Below are 27,449 nucleotides of genomic sequence, written 5' to 3'. Positions count from 1 at the left end.
TATTGTTGAAGTGTATTGTTACCGAAAATTATTCTTATAGTTGTTTGTTTTTAATTAGTTTTCAAACAAAATTTCATATTTGATTGATTTATATTTTTTAAAATTTTAATTTATCATTAATAAAATTTATTTTGTCATTAAAATGTTATATAAATTAATTTCTGACATAATATATATTTATTATTAATACTTATAATAATAATAAAAATAACAGCTACAGCTTTAAAAGTTGCTGGTAAACAATCAGATTTTAACAGTTAAAGTTTCTACAGTCAAAGCATCTACAGCCAAATTCTCTACAGCTAAAATTTTAAAGTCAAAGTCTTTACAGCCAAAAGTAACAGCCGTTACCAATCAGGGCCAATGTTGCACCACTTCTTGAAAATTCATCTGAATATGATGAGGGGTTTGCTCAACAACTGCAACTGCAGCAGAGTGATTCTTATGTCTTTGAAACTGTTTAGATGTAGCTAAGACTCCTGATGATTCATCATTCCAATCAGCACTATTGGATCTAGTTGATTCAGTTGTGACTTTTTCTTGTACAGGTGGTTCTGCAACATGCTTCTGTAAAACCTCAGGTTCAACTCCAACATCTTCTTCAGTGACTATCTTCGAGAGATTGCAGCATAAGTTGATTTCCTCAGTTTCCTGGATTACTTGATTATATTGTCTTTCATTATGTTCAGAAACCTTACTGTAAAGATCCTTTTTAGCAACCCAGACTTTGCAAAAGTGAAGTGGATCGATGAAACATTTTCTAGCCATCCAAAGCTCCTTGATTTTGTTCTTAAACTTGAAACAGAAACTACGAACATGACTTGTATTGCCACAGTGAAAACACACAATATTACTTCTTCTTTGCTTGGAATCTGTCCAGCTTTGTCGAGGATTTCCAGACCTGACTCGTGATGCTCTGTTTTTTGCAGGTACTACAGCCTTCCTCTGTAGTTCAACTTTGTTCAGAACAGTCGACTCCACAGCATGAGTTACGTTACTTTTCACAAAGCTTATAGAATTATCACATGACAAAAGTTCAACATCCTGTTGTTCGTTATAGCCCAGACCACGATGTTGAGATCCAACAATTCCCATTGACAAGATCTCATCTAATTTCTTTCCACCATTGTTCAACATCCTGATTTTTTTGTGGTTCTCATTCAATTCCCTTTCTAGGCTTGTTGATCTTTCTTTTTCTAAACCATACATCTCATGTAAGTTCTTCAATTTCCTCTCAAACAGCTCCTTTTCAGTAGGAGGAAGTTCATCACGGATCAAAACTTCAGGCTTCCTTTCTTCCAGCATGTTAACTTTGGCTTCTAGTTTCAGCTTTTCCTTGATAAGTAACAGCTTTTCATTACAAAGCTGAACCCAATTGTCATACAAAACACAGTAGCTTTCTTTTGTAATTGATTCTTCCTCATCATCATTGGAGCTTTCAACTGGCACATCATCGCTTTTGACACTGAAAGCAAAGAGATTGAGCATTCCTTCTTCTTCATCACTTTCTGACTCTGAGTCGCTATAGCTGAGAAATGACTTGTTCTTTGCTTTTTGCAAATTTGGACATTCTATTTTCAAATGACCTATTCCTTTACACTCAAAGCATTTCATCTCCTTCCTCTTTGTCAAAGGACATTCAGGTTTGTAGTGTCCAAAACCATTACACTCGTGACATTGCACATCTTTTCTATGATCAGCCTTCTCCTTTTCAGTCTTGTTGAAACGATTGTTAGATCTCTCTGCATCGTTTCTGTTCCAGCTAGAAGAATCTATTCCTTGACCATTTTCAACACGCTTCAAAGCCTTTCCAAAGTTCCTTGCCATCAACGACATATTCTCCTTAATTTCTTTTAACTGGTCACTTGTATCGTCTGCCTTGAAAGCAATCCCTTTGTCATGAATTCTTTGTTCTTCAGCAACCTCCATTTCTTCTGACTTTAACACACCAACCAGATCTTCAAATTTCAAAGTATCAGTGTTTCCAGAGACTCGCATGACAGCTTTGTGTGCTGCATACTTAGATGACAGACATCTAATAAAAATTTTAACCAGCTTGGTATTCTTATAGATCTTACCAAGATTCTTTGCTTCATTAGCAATAGCACTCAATTTTGCACTAAACTGTGAAATAGACTCTCCTGGATCCATCCTCAAGACTTCAAATTGAGATGCAAGTTGGTCTAATCTTGTTCTTTTGACACTTGAGTTTCCTTCATGAGTCTTCTGCAGAATGTCCCAAGCATCTTTAGCTGATTCACAACCTTGAACAAGCTTAAACTCATCATCATCACTAGCTCCAAAGATAGCATTAAGAGCCCTAGCATTGTATTTAGACAAGTTCTTTTCTTCTACCGTCCAGCATGCCTTAGGTTTAGTGATCTTGTCACCAGCTTCGGTTTTCTCATAGGGAGGTTCCCATCCTTCTTCCACAGCCGTCCAAGCATCCTCACCTAGATTACGGATCAACTGAACCATGCAGACCTTCCAACGACCATAGCTTTGTTCATCCAAGATCACAGCTCTTTGAAGCATCATCAACTCATTACCCGACTGCATCATTATCCCAAGATCTCAACCTGTAGCGAGTATAGAGCTCTCGTTGGTTGACTGCTATGATACCAATTGCAAAAACGAAGATGCAGCCAATATTGAAAAGAACTTCTTTTCTTATTAAGAATCACTTAAACAATCTTACAAGATATATTTAATCAGATTTACACACAGTCAACACGACTTGTCACTGACCAATTTTTAATCCAACCAAAATCTCTAATAACCCTAAAAGCTTATTCGCTTAGTTTTCTAAAATTCTTCTTGAACGGCCAAACAACATGTTTGTCCAATAATACAATATATAGGATACCTCATATGACCTACTTTCCTATTAAAGGATAAGCCCAAATCTTCTTAATAAATATGATAATAACTTATTCTTTAATCAAAGAGTCTCTAAAAACACAAACACAGCCACGTCACTCGATCTCCGTTACGGTTTCTACGCGTGAACCTATTTTCCAGAGTCCAACAAACCAACCTTGTAGCATCGTAAGTCTTCATGCTTTCACCTTCGACACATAGACTTACACATCTCCATATACTCCAAGGCAAGATTCAGGATCAAAATAAGAGTCAAACTAGCAAGTCATATATTCTAGCATAGCACGTCAACCATCATCAAAAGAAGACTTAACCTAAACTTCCACCAACCTTCGAGAGTCGTCCATTTTCGTCTTCTTGGCTGTCAAGAACTCAATCAACCCTTCTAGTTTTTGGTCCACAGATTTTTTACCAGTCAGCTGCCCAACAACCTCAGCAGGACTAACTTCAGTTTCCAGCCTCCTTGATCTTCTTGAAAAGCTTGTGGTCAGAGATTTTGAGACAGTTGGTAACCAGAATTTCAAAGACACTAGTGTGCAGTAAGGCAAGTGGATATGAATATCCAAGCGTCCTGGTCTTAGCAACACGGGATCAACCATCTATTTGTTGTTTGTTGTGAAGATGATGATCCTCTGGTGTCTGGTCACCACAGTTTGACAAACCCCGATCCATAAAATCAAGTAAACCCAAGAGTGTTACCTAATGAAAAGCCAATACAAACCAAAACATGAACTCCTATAAATAAAAGTTGCTTTATAAGTGCAAGAGATCAAAATTTATACCTTTGAATCATCATCTTCCAGCTCAATACTCATGAACTTGCTTAAGTAATTTATATCCTCCACACCAAGGATGGAATTGTTAGCAGTTTCCTTGAGCAACGTCAAAAGCTGAGAATTGTTGCTAACTCCAGTAATGTCTAGATAATATACATCAACTTGTAGATCATTCGACATGGCAGCAACCAAACTTGTTTTGCCTGTCCCAAGCGGACCATACAAGAGATAACCTCTCTTCCAAGCTTTCCCCACATCCTTGCAGCACGTTTGATCCACCAAAAACCGATCCAAGTCATGCATTATGTTACTCTTAACCTAAGGATCCAGAGCAAAGGTCTGAAAGGTAGAGGGATGGTTGAAAGCGTGAGATCTCCACTTCTCTGTTTCATCGACTGAAAAGACAAATCATGCCGATGAGTCACCATAATAATTATTTTGTAGTCATTCTACCAAAAAAAGGAAAAGTAAGATAAAATAGATTTCCCTATCCTAATTTTTTTTCATATTTAGTAATGCAATTATTTTGTACAGAAAGGTTAGGATAATTGTCCAAAACTCCCTATTGGACGATTAAGGAATACTGAATAATTTTATTAACTTTCACATTAGGCAGTAAATATAATGGGGGTGTATTCAAAACAGAATTTGGGAGGATTTGTGATTTTTTTTTAAATCCCCTGTTATTCAACTAGTGATTTTAAAATCACATCTCAAATCTACTGTTATTGAATATGAAATTTGTTAAAAATTATACAAAATCACTTACAATTCAGTGTTATTCAATCAACAATTTGCAAAAATCATAACAAATCCACTGTTATTCAAAACCAAGTTCTTTTTTTTTTAGAAAACATAATAATGATTGTGGGAGACTTTCGGTACATTTTTATAAGGGAAATCCTCTTTTTAAAAAATCTCACCTTCGAGAGGTTGTTTTGAATGATTGCTTAAAAAAAAAAAAACAAATTACGAATTGCAAAAGTCTGGGTTCTCTCTCTACCTTTCTCTGTTCTCTTCTCCTCTCTCGTTTTGGGCTCTCTCTCTTCTCCTTTCTCTGTTTTTCTTGTGTGTTAATTATGGACTTCACGTTTTGTTTTATTTTATTTTATTATTGTTAGTTGTTAGGTATATATACTCTCGAGATTAGGATAAAAGCTTCATGTGCATATTACGGTGGTGTCAGTTTTTGTGAAAATAATTGAGATGAAGAGTTTCATGGTACTCAAGAACAACAAAGAGTTCATGCTAATAACTGGAGAACAACAATGGTTACACATATGTGGACCAATGCTATGAATATGGAAGCAAAAGTGTTTTAATTTATCTTTAAATTATGTTTTGTACTTTTCAATTGAAATCTTTGAGTTATACTGTTCCGATCAAATTGCCAAAAAACCAAAAACCAACCTCTATACATATGAATATGTTCAACATATTCTTTGTGTTATGCTATATGAACACCTCTCGTTTGGACTTGAGAATTTTTTAAAAACCCACTTAAGTCTCACCAAATCTCATTAAATCTCATCAAATTACAAACTATTTTTTTTTTCAAAATTTGAAAATAATAATAAACCTACCAAACTACTTTAAAAATTTACTTTAATTCTCCTAAAATCCAGAATATCATAAATCCTCCAAAATCCTCCAAAATTCTGTTTTGAATACACCTTCTAAGTGTTACGTTGAAAGATTCGCTTTTTATCCATGTGCCCCATCATCTACTTTGTATATATATATGAGGCAAAAGTGCCCACTCTCTCTTTACATTATACAAAGAAAAAAACACTTGAGCTACCAAACAAAGAAAAACAAATAGAGAGAGGAAAAAGAAAGACAGAGAAGTGAGAGAAGAAATGACAGTAGAAGAGGTTGGAGACGACTACACAAAAGATGGAACCGTTGATCTTCGAGGCAATCCTGTTCGAAGATCCATTAGAGGTCGTTGGAAAGCTTGTTCCTTCGTCGTTGGTATTTACTCTTTCATTAATTTTATATCCTCTATATTAATTGTTTTTTTTTTCTCTTCATAGATTTTGATTACAATTAAAATGATTTATTCGTTGATTCTTAACAGTCTTTTTGTTTTATTTTTAAGATTACTACTATATATCTTAAAAGCTTCCATGAGTCTTGGAATCTTTCTAATGATTACGAGAGAAAGTAAAAAGTTAGTGACGTATCTTATCCTAATTAAGAACATAAATAAATTAATTTGAGGTCATAAACAATTTCTTTTCCAACCCTTTTTGCAAAAAAGGAAAAAAACATTTTATTTTCCATATAGAAAAAATTAACACAAGGTTGATCACTAAATAATTTTTTAAAAAATACTATGAACTGAAAACTAAATTTCGTCAACGAAAATTTATATTCATAATTTCAATGATCCATTGTTTCATATATATTTAATATTTTCTAGTATAGGAATTTTCTTTCGGCATAAAATAGTATAGAAATTTCTAGGAAAATATTCTATATATTCCACATTAAATTTATATTCATACTCTTACTGTTTCGTTATGTAATCTTACTATTTATTCTTTTTTTTTTCTTCTGAAAAGTGTACGAGGTGTTTGAACGGATGGCTTATTACGGAATATCAAGCAACCTAGTGATTTACATGACAACCAAACTGCACCAAGGAACAGTCAAGTCGTCGAACAATGTGACCAACTGGGTTGGGACTAGTTGGCTCACACCAATCTTGGGTGCTTATGTCGCAGACGCTCATCTTGGTCGCTACATCACTTTCGTTATCTCCTGTGCTATCTATTTCTCGGTATGTTTATTTCTGATTCTATAACGAAGCAACCCACAGAAACGTACGTACGTACGNGAAAATATTCTATATATTCCACATTAAATTTATATTCATACTCTTACTGTTTCGTTATGTAATCTTACTATTTATTCTTTTTTTTTTCTTCTGAAAAGTGTACGAGGTGTTTGAACGGATGGCTTATTACGGAATATCAAGCAACCTAGTGATTTACATGACAACCAAACTGCACCAAGGAACGGTCAAGTCGTCGAACAATGTGACCAACTGGGTTGGGACTAGTTGGCTCACACCAATCTTGGGTGCTTACGTCGCAGACGCTCATCTTGGTCGCTACATCACTTTCGTTATCTCCTGTGCTATCTATTTCTCGGTACGTTTATTTCTGATTCTATAACGAAGCAACCCACAGAAACGTACGTACGTACGGTACACCATACAATATAATTACTTTATGGGACTATACGTATAGTTTATTTTAATTTGTCATTACAAGGACACTTATATCAGTGTTTGATGACACCACGTTTTATATATACTGTAATGTTTTTTTTGAACAAAATTATATACTGTATTATTACGATTTTTTTGTTGTTGCTTTGCATGTTGAGGTTTCTAGTTAGTGGGACTTTGAATTTTTTTTTAATAATTAAAACTGTATTTGTACATACATATGATATATATATATATATATATATGTGTGAGTTAACATATCAAAGTCGTGATGATAGTTATATAGTTATATAGAACTAAATTAGGTAAATATGTCTAAAAACGTGAATATAGACGTGGGAGCCTAAAAACGTGATGACTGAGATGATTCACCATTACGTTTTGTCTGTAGCATGACCATATTTTTTTGTTCATGAGAGCGAGATAAGATAACGACCGATTTAAATTCCAAACTAAAGTCCATGTTTTTTTGTTCTTATGTTCTAGAATCTATGCATTAAGTCTTTTTTTTTTTTTTTTTTTTTTTTNTTGCATTAAGTCTTTTTACCTGTTGATAGAAGCGTGCAATACTTTTTCTACGAGAAAAACGTAGAAAAATGTGTATTATTTAGAACCACATATGTACTTAGAACCAACAGTTGACTTTGAAAAATCGAAAATTTTAGAAAGTGTTCCTAGACAGAAGAAATTTTTTAGATCAGAACAACAATTAATAAAATAAATGAAGTATTCGAAAGACTTATCCACTATATATGGGTATGGTAGTCGGTTTAAGATTCGATTTGTTTCTTTGACATTTTTAGTTTTTGATAAAAGAGAGGTTTGCAAGTTGTACGCATATTTATTGACAACTTGGATTAGTTCACACTTACATTTACACTTACACTCACACTCACACTCACACTCATACTCAACTCATAACTTGCATAAACGATAGTTCTATAATGAAAAAATGAGATATATTATCTTATGAATCACAGGGGATGATGGTGCTAACATTATCAGTATCCATACCGGGACTTAAGCCACCAGAATGTTCCGCGGCTAATGTGGAAGATTGCAAAAACCCTTCGGTTTTACGGTTAGCAGTTTTCTTTGGAGCGTTATACACATTAGCTATCGGTACGGGCGGTACAAAACCGAACATATCAACAATAGGAGCCGATCAGTTCGATGTGTTCGACCCAAAGGAGAAGATTCGAAAGCTATCGTTCTTCAATTGGTGGATGTTTAGTATCTTCTTTGGTACTCTCTTTGCCAACACTATTCTTGTCTATGTTCAAGATAATGTTGGCTGGACCTTGGGTTATGGACTTCCAACAATGGGTTTGGCTATTTCCATTTCTATTTTCTTGTTGGGCACTCCGTTTTACCGCCATAAACTACCAACTGGTAGCCCATTCACCAGGATGGCTCGTGTCATTGTGGCTTCGTTTCGCAAAGCCAATGCGCCGATGGCTCATGGCCTCACGAGCTTCCACGAGCTGCCTTCACTAGAATATGAGCGGAAAAGCGCCTTCCCGATCCACGCCACTCCAAGTTTACGGTAACGTGTATTTTTATTTAGTTTAATCTCAATTTTAAATTTTTATATCCTAAGTATACATAAAGTACTTAACATGTAAATATGTTGCAGGTTTTTAGACAGAGCTTCACTCAAAACAGGAACAAACCATAAATGGAATCTATGTACAACCACAGAAGTCGAAGAAACAAAACAAATGCTAAGAATGTTACCTGTCTTGTTCATAACTTTCGTCCCAAGCATGATGATCGCTCAAGTCAACACTTTGTTTGTTAAACAAGGAACCACTCTAGACCGGAAAGTCACTGGAGCTTTCAGCATCCCACCAGCTAGTCTCTCCGCATTTGTCACACTCTCAATGCTCATTTCCATAGTCATATACGATCGAGTCTTCGTTAAGCTAACCCGAAAATACACCGGAAATCCGAGAGGCATTACTTTGCTTCAACGAATGGGAATTGGTCTTTCCTTTCATATCCTCATCATGATCGTTGCATGTGTCACTGAAAGGTATTGTTAAGATTAAAGAGCTTCCATCTTAAACTAATGAAGGAACAAAAAAAATTAAAGACAAAACATATCAAATAATTTCTTGTGTTGCATTAGTTTCCTTACACCTTTCTTTATTTGTAACAGGTATAGACTCAAAATAGCTGCTGATCATGGTCTCATCCATAAAACCGGAGTAAAACTACCTTTGACTATCTTCGTTTTGCTTCCTCAATTCGTGCTAATGGGTATAGCTGATTCATTTTTAAATGTTGCAAAGCTAGAATTTTTCTATGATCAAGCTCCCGATTGCATGAAAAGTCTAGGAACATCGTATTCGACAACGAGTTTAGCAGTCGGAAACTTCATGAGCAGTTTCTTGTTATCGACAGTGTCCGAGATAACAAAGAAGCGAGGAAGGGGATGGATTTTGAATAATCTTAACGAGTCTAGGTTGGATTATTATTACATGTTCTTTGCAGTACTCAATCTGGTTAACTTTGTCTTGTTCTTAGTCGTAGTTAGGTTTTATGTATATAGAGCTGAGGTTACTGATTCAGTGGATGTGAAAGAGGAGGAAATGAAGAGCATGAATGACAAATAATGTATAACACTATAGTGTTTTTTTTTCTATATCATCATTTCAGCAGTTTAAGTAACTTTCATTCTTGACTTATTACGTTTAGTTTCTTTCACTTCAAAGTCGTAAGAAAGTAATAGTTACTCGAAGCCAAACACGAAGCATACTAAAAGAAAAAAGACTAAAGCAAAGGCCACAGGCGTAAAACATAATTTGATGTTTATAAACATTAGAAACCTTTTCACATAATCTCAAAATCACAAACCAATATACCCTCTTAACTTGTTCGAACCAATACGCATTGACTTAACCATCCTACGACAAAAGAAATCCTGAAACCGCAGTATGAGATACCACATTAAATATCTCCATATAGTCCAAGGCAAAATTCAGAATCAAAATAAGAGTCAAACTATCAAGTCATATATTCTACCATAGCACGTCAACCATCATCAGAAGAAGACTAACCTACACTTCCACCAACCTTTCGAGAGTCGTCCATTTTCGTCGTCTTGGCTGTCAAGAAGTCAATCAACCCTTCTAGTTTTTGGTCCACAGGTTTACAATCAGTCAGCTGCCCAACAACCTCAGCAGGACTTACTTCAGTTTCCAGCAATAACTCCTTGATCTGCTTGTGGGTAAAGATTTTGAGATAGTTGGTAACCAGAATTTCAAAGACACTAGGTGTGCAGTAAGGCAAGTGGATATGATTATCCAAGCGTCCGGGTCTTAGAAACACACTGGATCAACCATCTCTTTGTTGTTTGTTGTGAAGATGATGACCCTCTGGTCACCACAGTTTGACCAACCCCTATCCATAAAATCAAGTAAGCCCAAGAGTGTTACCTAATGAAAAGCCAATACAAACCAAGACATGAACTCCTATAAATAAAAGTTGCTTTATAAGTGCAAGAGATCAAAATTTATACCTTTGAATCATCATCTTCCAGCTCTGTACTCATGAAGTTGCTTAAGTAATTTATATCCTCCACAACTAGGATGGAATTGTTAGCAGTTTCCTTGAGCACCTTGCAGCACGTTTGATCCACCACAAACCGATCCAAGTCATCCATTATGTTACTCTTAACCTGAGGATCCAGGGCAAAGGTCTGAAAGGTAGAGGGACGGTTGAAAGCGTGATCTCCACTTGTCTGTTTCATCGAGTGGCTGCAGCCATGAAAAGAGATGAACTTTTCATCTTCAGCTTCTGGCGCAAAAGAGGACAAGGAAGACAGTGAGTTATACAACAAGTCAAGGAGAAGTGTTGTCTTCACTATGAAATTAGGCAAATTCTCAAATCAAAACTGGGCAAATCACCAATGCATTTCTAGATTGGTCTTTGTAAACTCTTCTAAACCTAAAAGGCAACAGATTCTAGCAAAGGCAGAACCAAAAAAAAATAAAAAAAAGTTCATCTTTATTGGGTTACTTCACCGGAGAAGAATCTAGTGATTAAACTAAACAACCCATCAGAATCAAACGAAAAAAAAAACTGAAGACTTTTTAAGAATTACCGATTTTGATAAAGCAAAAAGACTCCGCAGATTTCGAAATCAACGAGATCCAACGACTAAGCTAAGCTTCTGAAGAGAGTGAGAGGAGGAGAAAGAACAAGGAGGAGTGTGATGTCATGATAATGAGATCTTTGAACTTCAAGTTTATTGGACGGATACAACAATTACGAGTTTTACAGACACAGAACAAAACCGAATTGGTTCGGTTTGGTTTTACTATGGAAAATCTGAAACGTCCGATTTAAACCATTATAATTGAAAAGCTATCCGGTTTTGCAATTTTCCGTTCGATTCAAAGTCAAACCCTTTTGTTACTGACATAGCTTCCCCACGCAACGCGTGGGTTGTGGTGTAATTGATACTTTCTTGTTTTTTGGTCTTTTTCGTTTTCTTTTTCGTATTATTTCGTTTTAATTAGGCATATACGGGCTTTGCCGTCCTTTTATTTATACACTATATGTTTATACCATTTCGTTCAGATGTGTATAATTGTGGCGTTTACTTTTTATGAATTATGAAGATGTTGTTTCTTGCTTTTGAGGATCCAATCTTATCATTGACTGATGTTGTTTCCAATACATTTGTTGTATTATAGATTTTCTAATTAACTGCTTATGTAAACCCTTCATACATTGATGTTGCAATAATAAGTTATTTTAAAAAAATATCTTCCATGTAAGTGATTATGTTTGTATGTCCATGTTTTGATCTAATATCAATAAGATTGTTTCTGTTTTTCTTTAGTTGGCTTTGAAACCAATATTGAGTTAAGCAAATAATGGGTCGAATTATGATGTTAATAAGGAATATAAATTCTTATGTATATATATTGTATATATGTGACTATAAATTTAGCTAACTAAAAAATATGTAATATTTAAATACAATATTGAGCATATATATATATATATTTTTATTTGTGGGAGGAATGTATGAAATTATTGGATAGATGTTATTTTTGATTTAAATGACCTTTAATGTCTTTAAAGTGAGTTAAATATTAATAAATTTTTATATGTGTTTTGACTTTTTTTAAAAGAAATACCAAGTGTTTCCTTCCAAATTTGAAGTAATATAGCATTTTAGTTTTCTTATATGATTTTATGAACTTCAATGTAAAAGTTTTTCAAAGTAATAAGTACACTCACTGATTGAATTATAAAATTTGGAGAAATGTTTATTTCGTTTAATCATCTGCTCTTTTAAATAAATTAAATAAGTATGTTGTTATTCCTACAAATAGGACAACATATATTATAGTTTAACCATGGAGTTAAGCAATGGAAATGGAACTTGTGATTGCAAGACAAAATGCTTATATGTTACACATTGATCGTTTAAAAATGAATAGGAACATCTAATTCTCAAATAAAGTTGATTGTTTTGTTAAAACCAACATATGTGAATTTAAATTTAACTATGCAAATTTAAAAAATAAATATGAATAGATTAGAAAGGCAAGAAATATAAAAGAAATATTTTTATATATAAATAAAATAAAAATTGAAAACAATGTTAAATATATATAATACTTTCTACATTAAAATATAGAATCAAACTCTTACAAGTTACAACACATATGAGATATAACAACATTTGATATTGGTAGGAGAGGAGGAGAGAATGTTTACTATAAGATGGTAATCCAAATTAGATAATGGAGATGAATCTTTAATAAATAGAACAATGTAATATCTATATATATATAATACTTTCTAAATTAAAATATAGAATCAAACTCTTACAACACATATGAGATATAACAACATTTGATATTGGTGGGAGAGGAAGAGAGAATGATTACTTATAAGATAATAATCCAAATTAGATAAAGGAGATAAATCTTTTAAAATAAAAACAATGTAAAATATATATCATGTAGTCTCTAAAATTAAAATTTAGCATTAACAATTTACAATGATATTTCATTTTTTTTTTAAACCCATACAACAAAAATAAGAAATCAAAAATAACAAAAAAAAAAGGAAAAATGATTTGAGGTATTGTAGAAGAGAATGAGAGAATGTGAAAATGAGATAGTAAAAGAATGTCAATATGAGAGAATGATAGATTGAGAGAATGCTTATTTATATGATAAGAAATGATGGAAGTTACATTTAGAACTATGGAGTTACAATAGTAATTTATTGTGTTTGAATAGAATTGAGTGGTAGAATATGATTAATGCATAATTTATTTTATTTTCAGTTATAATCATATATATAAAAGTAAGGTTTCACTCTCTACTTATTGGTCCACTTGGTAATGCAATTTTAACAAAAAAAAATTATATTAATACACAAATTTAAAAACAATTAATTTTCAGTTAAAATTATGTGAGTTAAATATGAAAATTAATTATTTTAAATTTGTGTTTTAATATAAATTTTTTTTTTGTTAAAATTGCATTGCCAAGTGGACCAATAAGGAGAGACTGAAACTCTACTTATATATATATATATGATTCTACTATATTAATTGAGAAATATAATATAAAACTAACTTTAAAATTTGTAAAAAATTACATTCAATTGCTATTAACAAAATTTAATTAAAATTAATAAATTAAACTTAACTAAAAATAAAAGACGCTGCCAAATCAAAAAAAAATCTTAAAAAGTAAAGAAAATCTATTCAAATGAAAACAAATTTGTATTTGAAAAAAAATTAAAAAAATTAACGGGTAGGATTTTATTAAAAAACCAGATAATTATTAATTAATAAAAATATTTTCTCTTTCTAATAAAATTATGGACGAAAATTACTAAATATTTTATTAAAAACATAAACCAATCAGAATTTCAAAAACTAAAATTTTATATCCAAGTAGACGATAATAAGATTTTTAATAACTAGATTTCAAAGATTTTATTAAGATTTCAAATTATGATTCTCCTATCATCTTTCTTTTATTTTATTTACAAATTATTTAAAATTTTCATATAGATTAATAAATATGCAGAATTTTTTTCTGCTATATTGTGATTTGAATTTTAACAAACAAAGATATATTATTTTTTTTAATATAAAAAATATATTACTTAATCTATAAAAAATATTTGTTTTAATTTCCACATTAGCCGGTTGGTAAAACTAAATTTATATAGTTAATAAATTAATAAATTTTATTTGCTCACTATTATAATATTAAAATTACTACTACATAATTCATCAAATATTGATGCAAATACAACAAACAAATAATATAAAACTATAGTATACATAAAAAATAAATTATTATAATATTTTTAAATAATTAATATTAAAAAGATATATATAGATTTAGAAAATAATTAAAAATAAATATTATTTCAAATAAAATAATTTTTTAAAGAAATATAACAATAATTTTTATTATTATATTATAATATTTTTAAAAATGTCCGGGGCCTAATATCTACTAGTATATATATATATATATATCCCATTCTATTGAATCACGAATGTTGAACCCGTACCTGGATTGACTCATCATCGTCTTCTTCTTCTTTCTAACACTCCTCTCATTAACAAAATCGCAAATCTCACAGAGAAATAAGATCAGCCATGTCTGAGAAAGAAACTTCACCAGCCGTACTTGAATTCAATCCATTGAACAGTTTAGTCCAAGAAGGTTTCTGGGATAGCTTCTCCTCTTTGAAACTCGATAAACTCGGAATCGACGATTCTCCTATTTCAATCACCGGTAAAAATAACACAAAACACCAATACCCAATTTCTGGGCAAGTTCTCATGATCCGTTTAGGTTACAGAACAAACAAAAAAAAAGTTGAAAACTTTGAAATCCTCTGTTTTTTTTTTTTTTTTTTTTTTTTTNTTTTTATCGTTAAAGATATATAATTCAGGTTTAGATTTCCTCTGTTTTGTTCGTTAGTAGAAAAATTCAGATTTCAGAATTTGGTTGTAATGTGATGGAAATTAATGTGCTTTTTTTTTGTTGGAATTGATGATTTCAGGTTTTTGTGGACCATGTTCACATCCACGAGGCTCAAATTATTTGAGACTTTCGTCAGAGTCATTGCCTTTAGATGAACAATCATCGATTACTAGCCATGGAAATAGGAATAAGTGTCCTGTTCCTGGGATTTTGTATAACACCAATACCCTCGAAAGCTTCCATAAACTTGACAAACAAAGTCTGCTCAAAGCAGAAGCAAACAAGGTTAATACAAAACTTATCTCTGACTTGGTTCTCATCAGTTCTTGTGTTGTGAAGTCTAATCTTATTTTGTTGGTGAAATTTTTAGATTTGGGGTGATATTCAATCAGGAAAAGCTCTTGAGGACCCTGCTGTGTTATCAAGATTCCTCGTTATCTCCTTTGCTGACCTTAAGACATGGAGTTTTCGATATTTGGTTGCGTTCCCTGCGTTTGATCTTGATCCTCCTGCAAGTTTGGTAGAATTAAAGCCAGCTTCAGATTATTTTAGTTCTCAAGAGGCTGAATCAGTATCTGCTGCTTGTAAAGATTGGCGCAACTCACATTTAACAACCGGTACTCAACATTCTTACTTTCTCTCTTTTATGTACTATCATTCAAGTTCAGTTAGTAGTAGTAGTAGCTGATCTGTTATGTATCCGTGTGTCTTTGCTGCTGTAGATGTTCCATTCTTTTTGGTTTCGGTTTCTTCTGATTCAAAAGCTAGTATCAGACATCTTAAAGACTGGGAAGCATGCCAAGGTGATCATCATAAGGTAGTAATGTGTAACAACTAACTCTTTTAGTATAGGTAAAAAAAACCAGTAAGAAAACTCATCTTTATCTATCTTTCTTTCTGCAGTTGCTTTTCGGTTTCTATGATCCATGTCACCTTCGTAACAATCCTGGTTGGCCACTCCGAAATTACTTGGCACTTATTCGCTCAAGATGGAACCTCGAGACAGTTTGGTTCTTCTGCTACAAAGAGAGTCGCGGTTTCCCTGACTTGAACCTTTCCCTTGTTGGTCAAGCCTTAGTTACACTTTCATCAGGAGAATCAGCTGAGACTGTACCTAACTCAGTGGGATGGGAGCTTCATAACAAAGAGAAACAAGTACTTCAATCCATTAACCTTGCTAATTCCATGGATCCAATAAGGTACAATTTTTTTTTTGCTTTGTGTCAATGATTTCATCAAATAAAATAGGTATAATCTTATTAAAAAAAACGGATCCTCATCCTTTCGCAGGTTGGCTGCTTCTGCTGTTGATTTAAACTTAAAGTTAATGAAATGGCGAGCAGTACCGTCTCTTAACATAGACGCTTTGTACTCTGTCAAATGCCTTCTTCTTGGAGCTGGTACATTGGGCTGCGAAGTTGCTCGTACCCTTCTGGTATGTATTGAAGAGAGTTCAAGATCAAACAATTTTTACAAACTAACCTGGTTAACTAAAATCTTCTTAGTTGTTCTTTCTTTTTCTGTTAGGGTTGGGGAATCCGCAAGATCACCTTTGTTGACTATGGCAAAGTAGCTATGTCTAATCCAGTCAGACAATCCCTCTACACGTTTGAAGATTCTATAGGCGGTGGCGAGTTTAAAGCTGTTGCTGCTGTTAAACGGCTTAAAGAGGTATTTCCAGCAATGGAACCTAGTGGAGTTGTTATGGCTATACCGATGCCAGGACATCCGATTTCTAGCCAAGAAGAGGATTCTGTTCTCGCAGATTGTAAACGCCTTAGCGATTTGATTGAATCTCATGACGTCGTTTTCTTGTTAACCGATACAAGAGAAAGCCGGTGGTTACCTTCTCTTCTTTGTGCTAATGCCAATAAGGTAGTTCTAAACTCTGTTTCTTTCTTTCTTTCTATCTTGCTTGTTATATATAAGTATAACAACAATCTGCTTGATTTGAATTTCAGATTGCTGTAAATGCAGCTTTAGGTTTCGACAGCTACATGGTAATGCGCCATGGCGCTGGCCCAACCTCCCTGTCTGATGATATGAATAAGACAAACAAACAGAGACTTGGATGTTACTTTTGCAACGACGTGGTTGCACCTCAGGATGTAATTCCCTTGGCTTCTTTGGTTTTGTTTTGTTGTGATATAACTCCGGTTCAGTTCTGATTGGTCGCTCTTTTCTTGTATATGCAGTCAATGACTGATCGAACTCTAGACCAACAATGCACTGTTACATGCCCAGGTTTAGCTTCTATTGCTGGAGCCCTTGCCGTTAATCTCTTAGTCAAAGTCCTACAACACCCACTTGGGTAAGTCTTTCTTTTCAAACATCGAATATACCATTGGAATTTTCAATGCTCAGGCTTATCATCGTCTTCTTGCATATGTTGTATATTACAGTATCAATGCAAAAGGCGACAATTCGAGCTCGAGTAACAGAGGAGACAATGATGATTCGCCTCTCGGGATATTACCTCATCAGATTCGAGGCTCAGTTTCTGATTTCTCACAGATGACGCTGCTTGGGCAAGCTTCCGACAGCTGTACCGCTTGCTCTGAAACCGTAAGTTTTTTCCACATGTTAAAGTTTTTTCTAAACAGAACCGTAAGCTCTCGCGAAGCTCGATCATAACGTTTCTATAACTTTCAGGTGATATCGGAGTATCGAGAGAGAGGAAACAGTTTCTTACTTGAAGCTATTAACCATCCTACATACTTGGAGGATCTCACCGGTTTAACCGAGCTTAAGAAAGCTGCTAATTCATTTAACCTCGACTGGGAAGACGATGATACTGATGATGATGATGATGATGATGATGATGTAGCTGTAGTTATGTAAATGTCCATAGACTAATATTCACATTTCACAAGATGGCTTTTATATGAATCACTTAATAATCATTTTTTAACTACAGTCCAAAATAAAAACAGAAGAAACCAAATTCTAAATTTTTTTTTTTTTTTTGGCAAACAAGAAACTTTCATTTAAATTAAATCCCAACAAAGGGTGTGTTCTTACAACATGAATCAGAGTAGGCATAGAAAGTTAAAGATAAAGGTTCCATGAGTTTAACAAAAAGATTTTCAAACTGGCAAAGTTTTATAATCTTTGAGAAGTCTAAAGGATTCAAAGTGGATTCGTATTCGAAGTGAGGCTTCACGAAATCCTTGTCCAGCGGGTGAACATAAATGGCTCTAGCAGATAATGCGTTTGAGTGAGTGAAAGGTTGTTCCACGGGGGGAACGCTAATGGGTTTTGTCGCCAACATGAGGGGTTTCAAGAGCATGGGATCAAAGTCCTTCAAGTCTTTAGGAACAAGCCTCAGGATTTTAGATGAAGCTATCACCGGGAGTCGTAGAGAATGGAAGTCAAGCCATAACAAAGCAGGTGGGCCATCCCTCACATGGCAATGGAGGTAAATGAAATCCACACAAAGCTTGTAATCAGTTTGGTCCTGGAAAATGTCAACAAACCCAAACATTCGATCTAATGGCGCTAGATGGTATAGGGGATCAAAGGGTTTAGGAGTAGGGTTCAAGCAAAATGTCGGATCAGATTCATAACTATGGCTATACAGAGCAGACATCCGGACAGGGTGAATAAACTGACCTCGACAAACAAATCTATCAAGCAACTCTGAAGAAACCAATGTTCTACTACCGAGGGAACCTCGTCTTGACCAAGCCGAGATAATTGGTACGTCCATAGAGATGTAAGATATCTCTTGACTGGGTTCAGGGAACAGGTGAGAAGGAGCAGGGCACTTGAAAATTTTTTGGTAACCCTTCTATGAGATGGGGTCATAATGCCGTTAACTTTCAAGCTAATCCAACCATGAGTAACAACCCTAGGTGAATCTAAAGGCAAGGTTCTCATATAGCTTTTGTACCAACATAGCGACATTGAGCGATCATGTTCTAGTTGCAGTCTTCAGACATGTAGAATCATGATTCGGTACAAAGAGAAGCTAACGAAGGAGTACAAATAAGAGATTGATGGAGCAAACCTGGGCTTTAGGAGAATTAAATTTATATCACACCTTTTATAAATGGGCCTCAATGGGATTAGAGGTGGGCCTAAATCCAGCTGGTGAGAGGGGTAGGTCAAACGGGGAGCACCAAGAGAGGTTAGTATTGCGCCGCCGTCAGCCCTCAACTTTGTCGTCACCGGAGCAGGCATCGGTCGGAACCCCTTGGACAAGAAGTTATCCGAGAGCTCACAGAAGAGGCTGGAGAGGTCTGGGTGAAGCGCAGTAAGGGGGTGGAGACCAGGACCGATGACGGGACCCAGAGAGGAAGGGCTTCAAAGAAGACCAAGAGGGAACCAGTTTCTTTAGATCTGAGCAAACCAGGTAGTTCCGCGTCCAAATCGGAAGTTGGAGCACAGCTGGTTAAGGAGGGTTCTCTTGGTTTCAGGTTCGACGGAGAATGGATGTGTCGAGATTGAAGCGAGATAGGATTTGTCGGAACGCACCTCTCTCCTCTTGTCGAAGTGAATAAGCCGATGTCGAACTTAGAAATACATGTGGTGGGACGAAACGATTGAGAAAATGGTTAGAAACAAAATGAAACAAGGAGCTTTGGGAAACAGAGTGCAGTAGAGAGACAGGAGTCCCGACGCCGGCAAGCAAAGGCTTTGTCGGCGCCGGAGAGGGTGGTGTGATAAGGGATCTCGATAGTCGGGACAGAGAGAAAACTCGGGTTTTATATACGGATTAACAAAACTATCGGTACCAAATTCTAATTATAATTAGAGAAATTCCTTTAATACCACTAATTTTTTTTTTCCAACAATACCACATTGTAGTTTTGTTTTTCAAAAATACCACAAAAGTTTTTTTTCCAAAATTACCGCAAACACAAAATTTGATTTTTAAGGATGTAGAATTTTGTTTTTTAGGTTTGGGTTGACACATTTAATTTTAGGGTATAGTTTTTAGACATAGGTTTTAGTATTTAGAATTTAGAAATTAGTTTTTAGTATTAGAACTTTAATTCAATTATGTGGTATTTTTAGAAAAATATATATTTTAGTGGTATTTTTGAAAAAAAAAACTAAATTGTGGTATTTTTGAAACAAAAACCTATTTTAGTGGTATTTATGACAATTGCCCTTATATATTTACCCGAAGGTAAAGAATTCTTATTTACTAATTGCTTCGATTTCACAAAATCAAAGACAATTAAAATTGATAACCAGCAATAGACACATATCGCCCAATATTGAAACAAATTACTGGTCATATCCTCCATTTAATTACTTTAAATTTTTTCGAAAACAAATTTAGAAGTATATTTTATATTTATTTATTAAGAATGTTAATGTTGCACTCTATCTATACATAAACAATTCTCAATTTGGTATTAAGTTTGATTATAGAAACAAATATTTCAATTAGATGATGTGGCACTAGATAGTACAGGTGTGATGATAACGATGATGATTATAATAAATATGTACATTTGACTATATATATGAGACCAAAGTATACCAACTCTCTTCAAACAAAGATCCATATAAACTTATATTGGACGAGAGAGAAAATGGCAGTCGAAGATGTCGGAGACGACTACACAAAAGATGGAACAGTAGGCAATCGTGTCCGAAGATCTCAAAGAGGCCGTTGGAAAGCTTGCTCCTTCGTCGTTGGTATGTATCACTTTAAGTTTTTGTTTTTGTGTATTTGATTAAGATTTAACTGGTATTTGGAATGTTAATATGATTATAGTGTACGAGGTGTTTGAACGGATGGCTTATTACGGGATATCAAGCAACCTAGTGATATACATGACAACCATATTGCACCAAGGAACGGTCAAGTCGTCGAACAATGTGACCAATTGGGTTGGGACTAGTTGGCTCACTCCAATCTTGGGTGCTTACGTCGCAGACGCTCATCTTGGTCGCTACATCACCTTTGTCATCTCTTCCGTAATTTATTTATTGGTATGTATACTTTCATATTTTTATAATTAAAAATGTTAGTTGATTGGATAATTTTTATTTCGAAATCCGTGGTAGAAAAAAACTACAATGAACAATATAAATGGCGTTCAAGTTTATAGGTAGTAGATCGATCAAACCTTACAAAAAGATTTGGAGATAACTACTACATTTTGTTTGTAAGAATCTCATTTACAGTTGTGATCAGTACACGGACGTAGAAGGTAGAACTCAAAATGTGAATCCAAGTCATGTTCCCAATAAACTAGACGTGCATGCATGACAAAAATTGAAGATTGTGTCATGGAATTTATTTAATTTTGCTTTAACAAAACAATTTTATGTAGTTTGACTAAAAATAAATGATCATAATCTTCACTTTTTAGAAAACATAGAGACACGTCAAATGAGGATTTTTATAATTCATCTAGTTAGTGTGATCAGTTATAAACTTTTATCATAACAGTTCTTATGGCATAACAGGGGATGGCATTACTGACGTTATCAGTATCTTTACCGCAACTTAAACCACCAAAATGTTCGACGGCTAATGTTGAAGACTGCCAACAAGCTTCGGGTTTACAACTAGCTGTATTCTTTGGAGCGTTATACACATTAGCGGTCGGTACGGGTGGTACAAAACCGAACATTTCGACAATAGGAGCTGATCAGTTTGATGAATTCGACGCAAAGGAGAAGATTCATAAGCATTCATTCTTCAATTGGTGGATGTTTAGTATCTTCTTTGGTACTTTCTTTGCCACAACTGTTCTTGTCTATGTTCAAGATAACGTTGGTTGGGGGTTAGGTTATGGTCTTTCAACTTTAGGCCTTGCGTTTTCCATTTTCATATTCTTGTTGGGAACTCCGTTATACCGCCATAAACTCCCTATGGGAAGCCCATTTACCAAGATGGCTAGAGTCATCGTGGCTTCACTTCGCAAAGCCCGCGCACCTATGTCGTATGGTTCGACTCGCATGCATGAGCTTCCGCCATCGGAATATGCAAGCAAAGGGGCTTTCCCAATCCATTCTACTCCAAGTCTAAGGTAATGAAAGATTAATTAACCCTACTATAGTGAACGTTCGATTTATAGTTTACGTTTTTAGATTCTTGGTTTATTAATTTCTTGTATATCATATGTATCTAAGACTTAACTGTGTTGCAGATTCTTAAATCGAGCTTCACTCAAAACCGGACCAACCAATAAATGGAGTCTCTGCACTATCACAGAAGTCGAAGAAACAAAACAGATGTTAAAAATGATACCTGTCCTCGTCGTAACATTTGTCCCAAGCATGATGCTTGCTCAAATAATGACTCTTTTCATCAAACAAGGAACCACCCTGGACCGTCGTCTCACAAACAACTTCAGCATCCCACCGGCAAGTCTCTTAGGCTTCACAACATTCTCAATGCTTGTCTGCATAGTCATATACGACCGTTTCTTTGTTAAACTCACAAGACGATTCACGGGAAATCCAAGAGGTATCACATTGCTTCAGAGAATGGGAATCGGTATGGTCCTTCACATCATAATCATGATCATCGCGTCCATAACTGAACGGTATAGGCTCAAGGTCGCTGCTGAGCACGGGCTAAACCATCAGACGGCTGTACCGATTCCCTTGTCAATTTTCTTGCTGCTTCCACAGTATGTGTTAATGGGTTTGGCTGATGCTTTCATAGAAATAGCAAAGCTAGAGTTTTTCTACGACCAAGCACCAGAGAGCATGAAAAGCCTCGGGACATCATACACGACCACAAGTATGGCAGTAGGGAATTTCATGAGCAGTTTTATCCTTTCGTCAGTGTCTCAGATAACAAAGAATCAAGGAAGAGGATGGATTCTAAACAACTTGAATGAGTCTAGGCTGGATAAGTATTACATGTTCTTCGCAGTACTTAACCTGGTTAACTTCCTCCTCTTCTTGGTTGTGATTACATTTTATGAGTACAGAGCTGATGTTACAGACTCAGCAGAACATAAGGAACCAAGAATGATAGATAACAACAATGAGTAAGGAAAGACACTCTATAAATTTGGTTGTAATATATGTATTGATTGGAAACCAATTAAGCAAAGCCTTAATCCACTTACAAACCATCCATCATACACTGTTATTTTGTTATGTTTCTCTATCAGACGCTGAGAAACCACAAAAGTTTGTTCTTTGTGATGTCCTCAGATAGATATTACAACATGAGGCAGATAACTCTAAAACGACTTACAGTACATGATTTTCTCGAGAAAAGACTCGTCTCAGAAGTTATACTTCCTTTTGACAGCGACACGGTCATCTTCATCATCCTCTTCTTCCTCTTCCTCCTCTTCTTCTTCTTCTACTTCCTCTTCTTCTTCTTGCCCAACATCATCTTCTGCGGTATTAACCCTCTCGCATTCATCGATCCATTCGCTATAACTGCATCCATTTTTAAACAAACCAGAGAGCTTTAGATAAAAAATAACGGTGAAACAAAAGCGAAAACATAACGTAGTAAATAGTTGTGCACTTACATGTCTATAGCTTCAGTCAAAGCTACACAAGAAAAAAAAAAAAAACAGAACAGAAAAAGAATGATCAGATATGTAAAACAAACAAAACCCGAATGCTATATTGACTTAAAACAATTTCGAAGAAAGAAACCTGTGATAGTAGTACTAAAGCTTTCTTCACAGATTCTACAAGTTGCGACCCCAATCAGATGCTTCATATCACTGAAAAAACAAAAAAAAACAAAAGGACTCAGTGAATAAAAATTTCAATTGTTCTCATCCCATCCATTCACAATTCACACATATATTGTGATATACTTCATCTTACATATTGCATTCGACACTGGACCCGTGATTGCAGAAAGGACAACTAAAGATTGTGTCAAGCTTATCCATTCTCTTCGTAGGAGCAGGCTTTGCTCTTGATTTCCTCTTTCCCATTGTTTCAGCAGCACCTTTTCCCCACAAAAACAATCGAATCAAAACACACACACAAATCAATAACCTCACTATACTTAACACAAAAATCAATACTTTTTAGTAATGATCAATTACTTCAAAGAAATCTCAATAATTTGCTAAAATCAATACTTTTTCGTAATGTCAATTACTAGATTGAGAAAAGTATTCAACTTTAAAGAAATCTCAATAAATTGGCTAAACTCAATCAAAAAAAATAAAAATCAATACTTTCACAATCACCAGATAGTCAGAAATTGGGGATCTTGAAACCCTAAATACAGAAACTATCTCAGAACAAAGATGGGATTCGCAAGAGATTTAACTTCAGTAGGAACAGATCGACATCATAGGAGAGCGAATTGATTAGAAAAATCGAGTTTACCAGGCGATGAGGGTTGATTTGGTTATGAAGATTGCGGAGGAGACGGCTGTAAGCGGTGGCGATAGATATGTAAAGAACACGACGGCGAGAGATTGATGTTCGTTTGTTTGTTTTGTAGGAATTTATTAGTAAAGGCTTAAATTTTTAGACGCTTTTTAAAAGTTGAGAATAATGGGCTTATTTGCTAAGGCCCGTATGCCCGATTGAATTTAGTCAACCAAATATTGTTAATACAGGGTTTGAATGGTAGTGTGCATGCTTTTTACTTAATTTCTATATGTTCTTGCTATGTTTAGAACGTTCTTGAATCTTGATTATTTTTTTTCTTAACGGTGTTGATGTCAAAGCTTCTGACAAATACCTTGGATCTTGACTAGTTGCTTGAAATTGTTTGATCAGGATTTCCATAAAGAGTTAAAGAGTATATAGCCCAAGAATTGTATAGATTGACCTTTAGAAAATAAACTATTTATATTAAGCCTCATAATAATGTTCATAGACTGACGAAGGGATATAGGTCTCCCTGAGTCGACACAAGATTAATTAGAGAGATCTATAATAAACAGCATCAACACGATTATTTAATAATAACTAAAGATACTAATATGATTTGGATGCTGCGCAATGTTTCTTTTGTAACTCTCTCGCTCTCTACTCGATGTTGAAATTGAAGTCGTGCTTGTCGAATCCACCATTAGTGTCCATGAACCTCTCAAAGAACATCACTTCCCTAGTGTGTTTCACCACCAATGCTGTCGTACTTGTTGTTCCATAGCGTTGCATGTCCAACTAAACCAAATTAAATAGATTAAAATTACAGTAGATGTATGGTGAGGATCATATATAGAAAAGGTAAAATAGATGATCAACTCTAATCTTACTTTTCCAGAAGGATGTTCGTCCATAGTTTCAAGAAACACCGCGTCTCTTCCTCCCTCAGTAACATACATAAACTTCCCAGCAATGTCCCTTAGAGGTGGTAGTGGATTGTTTCCCAAATCAACAATCATCTGGCTAAATAAGCCGCTCAGGCGTAAATCCTGCATAATTATTACCAAGAGGTCAGGTCTCAATTTAGAAAATTATTTTTTTTTTAAAAACAGAGAATCTACTCTGTTACAAGACACTAGTTAATATAAATTACCCTGGGAGATTCAGTGGAATCGAGACCCTCGTAAGAAGAAAGTGTATGCACACCAAACGTAATGTCCGCCTCGGGTTTCCTGATATGAACCATTGAATTCGAAGTCATGTCCGCGACGATAAGACTATAGACCAGTCTTTCATTACTATGCTGTTCATGCTGTTTTACTATCTCAGCAAACTGCTGTGGACTCATGTCTCCCTGTCCGTGATCGGAGAGTTTTAAATATATATTAGAAAATGAATTAGGAGAAGAAAAGTGAGAAAACATTAGAAAATAAAAAAAAAATACAAAACCTCCAAGAAATGAAGAGGATACAACTCCGAGCCGGAGTTAGCCTTAACGCGGTCTAACAACAAGGATGTATTCACGAGAAAAGCGACTCGGCCTCGTTTAGAAATGCCAAACCACGTCCCTTTGTTATCTTTGCACTGACCACTCAAGATCTGGCCATTTCTATTCCAAGTTGCCTTACTTATGACCCTATTCATACAAGAAACAAAAACAAAAACATTTATCAACAAAACTTATCCATCAAGTCATCAACAATGTCTGATGTAGTCATATTAAAAACCAAGAAAGAATGAATTCTAAACTTGCCTGTTTCCCCAATTGTCTCTGTTCATCAGCAGCATCAGTTGGTTGTTGCCTCCCTCAGCCCAATTGAATGCTACGATCCCCATTTTTTTTTTTTTTTNATAACTTTTGCTGTTTTCTGTCTCCATCGTATTCTCTCCTCCATTGAGTAACCAGGAGCCGTGTTGTGTTTATGCATTTTTACTTTTACAGATACATGTGAATGTGAAATGAAAAAAGTGGCTTCCAGTAGAAGAAATTTGCTAATGTAAGTAATATGGTAGATGAAGAGTTTCAACATTTCCAAAACTATTCCACTTTTGCTCTCTTAGCTTTTTTGCTGTTAGAGATTGAGTGATTGACGAGTCATCTGTATGTGGAACGATCAAGAATTATAATATTTTTAACTATACTAAGAATTTACATCAAACTTTTATTTCGTCTAATCTAAGCTTAATTTGGTGGTAGTTCGATTATAGTGCTGATTGTGTAAGGAGTCATGTGTATGTGCAAGTGCAACAATTTAGAATTACTTTTTTTTACTAATTTGAGAGAAATTGAAACGAAGACGTTAACCAAAATCACAATGGAGATAATGAGGTGCAGCTGGGGCTATCCAAATCGGTTTTTAGTCGTGGTACCTTATTTGGATTATTGCATTTTCTTCGGTGGACAAATTTTTTTTTTTACTCAAAGATTTGATATGTGTACTCGTATTTTTAGTGTTACTATTGTTAGTTTGTTTTTATAATAATTATTGTTTCTAGTGTTACTACTATTCAAAATTTCTTGAGTTAGGTTGGACATAATTATGTTTAATCATCATTGACTATAGAGAAGTAAAAGTCAGTCCGCATCCGTACAAGGTTTCAAATTCTCCCAGGCACCTTCCCCAAGGAGTCTTGAGGATGGCTTTTATCCAGATCTCAACCACTCTCCTCCTCCAATAGGAATAGAGTAACCGTTATATCCACTGGACAATACCCCTATTCCCACCCCCAGCCACCGGATCCGCCACAAGATGAACAATCTCATCCCTCTCCCAGCTTCACCTCAAAGTGCATTTACTCTGGTATCAACCGCTTTCTCATCTCCCTGATTCAGGTTTTTGCATTTACTCTACGCAACCTATTTAAACTTGTTGCTTCCAACACTACTCGAACCCAAACTGTCTCTCTTCCCACCAAGTTGCTCTCCCCTAACCCTCTACCAACCTTAAAACTCCTTCGTTCTGCTTTTTTTGAGGATGTCAAACCGTATACCGTATCATCAGAAAGAGAAAGAACCCGTAAGAGGTTTTTCTCCACCATCACGCAAGCGAGTGCGAGCTCCAGAAATAGACACTTCAAATCTGATACAAGAAAATGCCCTAACCCTCATTGGTCGTCTGACCAACCCCTCCATCCAACGCATGTGGGCTCTATTTCCTTTCCTCACGAATAGATGGAACCTGTGAGGAAAAGTCTCGAGTTTAGATCTAGGACAGGGATGTTTCCAGTTTAAATTCGAAAAAGAGGAAGACCTACACCAAGTTCTGGCAAATAGACCCTACCATTTTGATC

At 35.0% G+C, this 27,449-nt stretch overlaps 5 protein-coding genes and 1 long non-coding RNA gene across 8 annotated transcripts; 3 read left to right on the top strand and 3 right to left on the bottom strand.

The window, feature by feature from the left end:
• LOC104771863 (protein NRT1/ PTR FAMILY 5.2-like) lies at positions 5,471–9,567 on the top strand. 2 transcript variants are annotated; one of them, XM_010496468.1, is made up of 5 exons: positions 5,471–5,630; positions 6,224–6,441; positions 7,875–8,440; positions 8,531–8,929; positions 9,056–9,567. In XM_010496468.1, exons 1-5 carry the CDS (start codon positions 5,516–5,518, stop codon positions 9,510–9,512), a joined length of 1,755 nt encoding a protein of 584 aa, XP_010494770.1. In that variant the 5' UTR covers positions 5,471–5,515; the 3' UTR covers positions 9,513–9,567. The 2 variants fall into 2 exon arrangements, with proteins under 2 accessions (XP_010494770.1, XP_019098070.1); XM_019242525.1 differs by lacking the exons at positions 5,471–5,630; positions 6,224–6,441 and adding an exon at positions 6,583–6,814.
• On the bottom strand, positions 9,559–11,148 carry LOC104771864. 2 transcript variants are annotated; one of them, XR_764955.1, is made up of 3 exons: positions 11,003–11,148; positions 10,418–10,695; positions 9,559–10,299 (listed from the first exon to the last, which is right to left on the bottom strand). It is a non-coding gene; the product is annotated as an uncharacterized LOC104771864 (long non-coding RNA). The 2 variants fall into 2 exon arrangements; XR_002037119.1 differs by having other exon boundaries at positions 9,559–10,334; positions 11,003–11,139.
• On the top strand, positions 14,460–17,809 carry LOC104771861 (ubiquitin-like modifier-activating enzyme atg7). The gene is made up of 11 exons (XM_010496465.1): positions 14,460–14,687; positions 14,959–15,164; positions 15,250–15,496; positions 15,602–15,696; positions 15,783–16,078; positions 16,170–16,314; positions 16,407–16,754; positions 16,841–16,987; positions 17,075–17,190; positions 17,282–17,444; positions 17,532–17,809. Exons 1-11 carry the CDS (start codon positions 14,549–14,551, stop codon positions 17,718–17,720), a joined length of 2,091 nt encoding a protein of 696 aa, XP_010494767.1. The 5' UTR covers positions 14,460–14,548; the 3' UTR covers positions 17,721–17,809.
• Positions 20,417–22,922, top strand: LOC104771859 (protein NRT1/ PTR FAMILY 5.3-like). The gene is made up of 4 exons (XM_010496463.1): positions 20,417–20,531; positions 20,611–20,828; positions 21,309–21,874; positions 21,995–22,922. Exons 1-4 carry the CDS (start codon positions 20,426–20,428, stop codon positions 22,848–22,850), a joined length of 1,746 nt encoding a protein of 581 aa, XP_010494765.1. The 5' UTR covers positions 20,417–20,425; the 3' UTR covers positions 22,851–22,922.
• On the bottom strand, positions 22,888–24,293 carry LOC104771860 (transcription elongation factor 1 homolog). Its single transcript, XM_010496464.2, has 5 exons — positions 24,168–24,293; positions 23,652–23,778; positions 23,475–23,545; positions 23,345–23,366; positions 22,888–23,249 (listed from the first exon to the last, which is right to left on the bottom strand). The coding sequence occupies exons 2-5, from the start codon at positions 23,762–23,764 to the stop codon at positions 23,090–23,092; spliced, it is 366 nt and encodes a 121-aa protein (XP_010494766.1). The 5' UTR covers positions 23,765–23,778; positions 24,168–24,293; the 3' UTR covers positions 22,888–23,089.
• On the bottom strand, positions 24,620–26,007 carry LOC104771857 (transport and Golgi organization 2 homolog). Its single transcript, XM_010496462.2, has 5 exons — positions 25,912–26,007; positions 25,608–25,794; positions 25,312–25,512; positions 25,049–25,207; positions 24,620–24,956 (listed from the first exon to the last, which is right to left on the bottom strand). Exons 1-5 carry the CDS (start codon positions 25,992–25,994, stop codon positions 24,819–24,821), a joined length of 768 nt encoding a protein of 255 aa, XP_010494764.1. The 5' UTR covers positions 25,995–26,007; the 3' UTR covers positions 24,620–24,818.

Source organism: Camelina sativa, chromosome 20 (genome assembly GCF_000633955.1).
Source record: "Camelina sativa cultivar DH55 chromosome 20, Cs, whole genome shotgun sequence".
Classification (NCBI taxonomy): Eukaryota; Viridiplantae; Streptophyta; class Magnoliopsida; order Brassicales; family Brassicaceae; genus Camelina; species Camelina sativa.
Note: the sequence above shows the minus strand (reverse complement) of the source record. Positions and strands in the feature narration are given on the sequence as shown.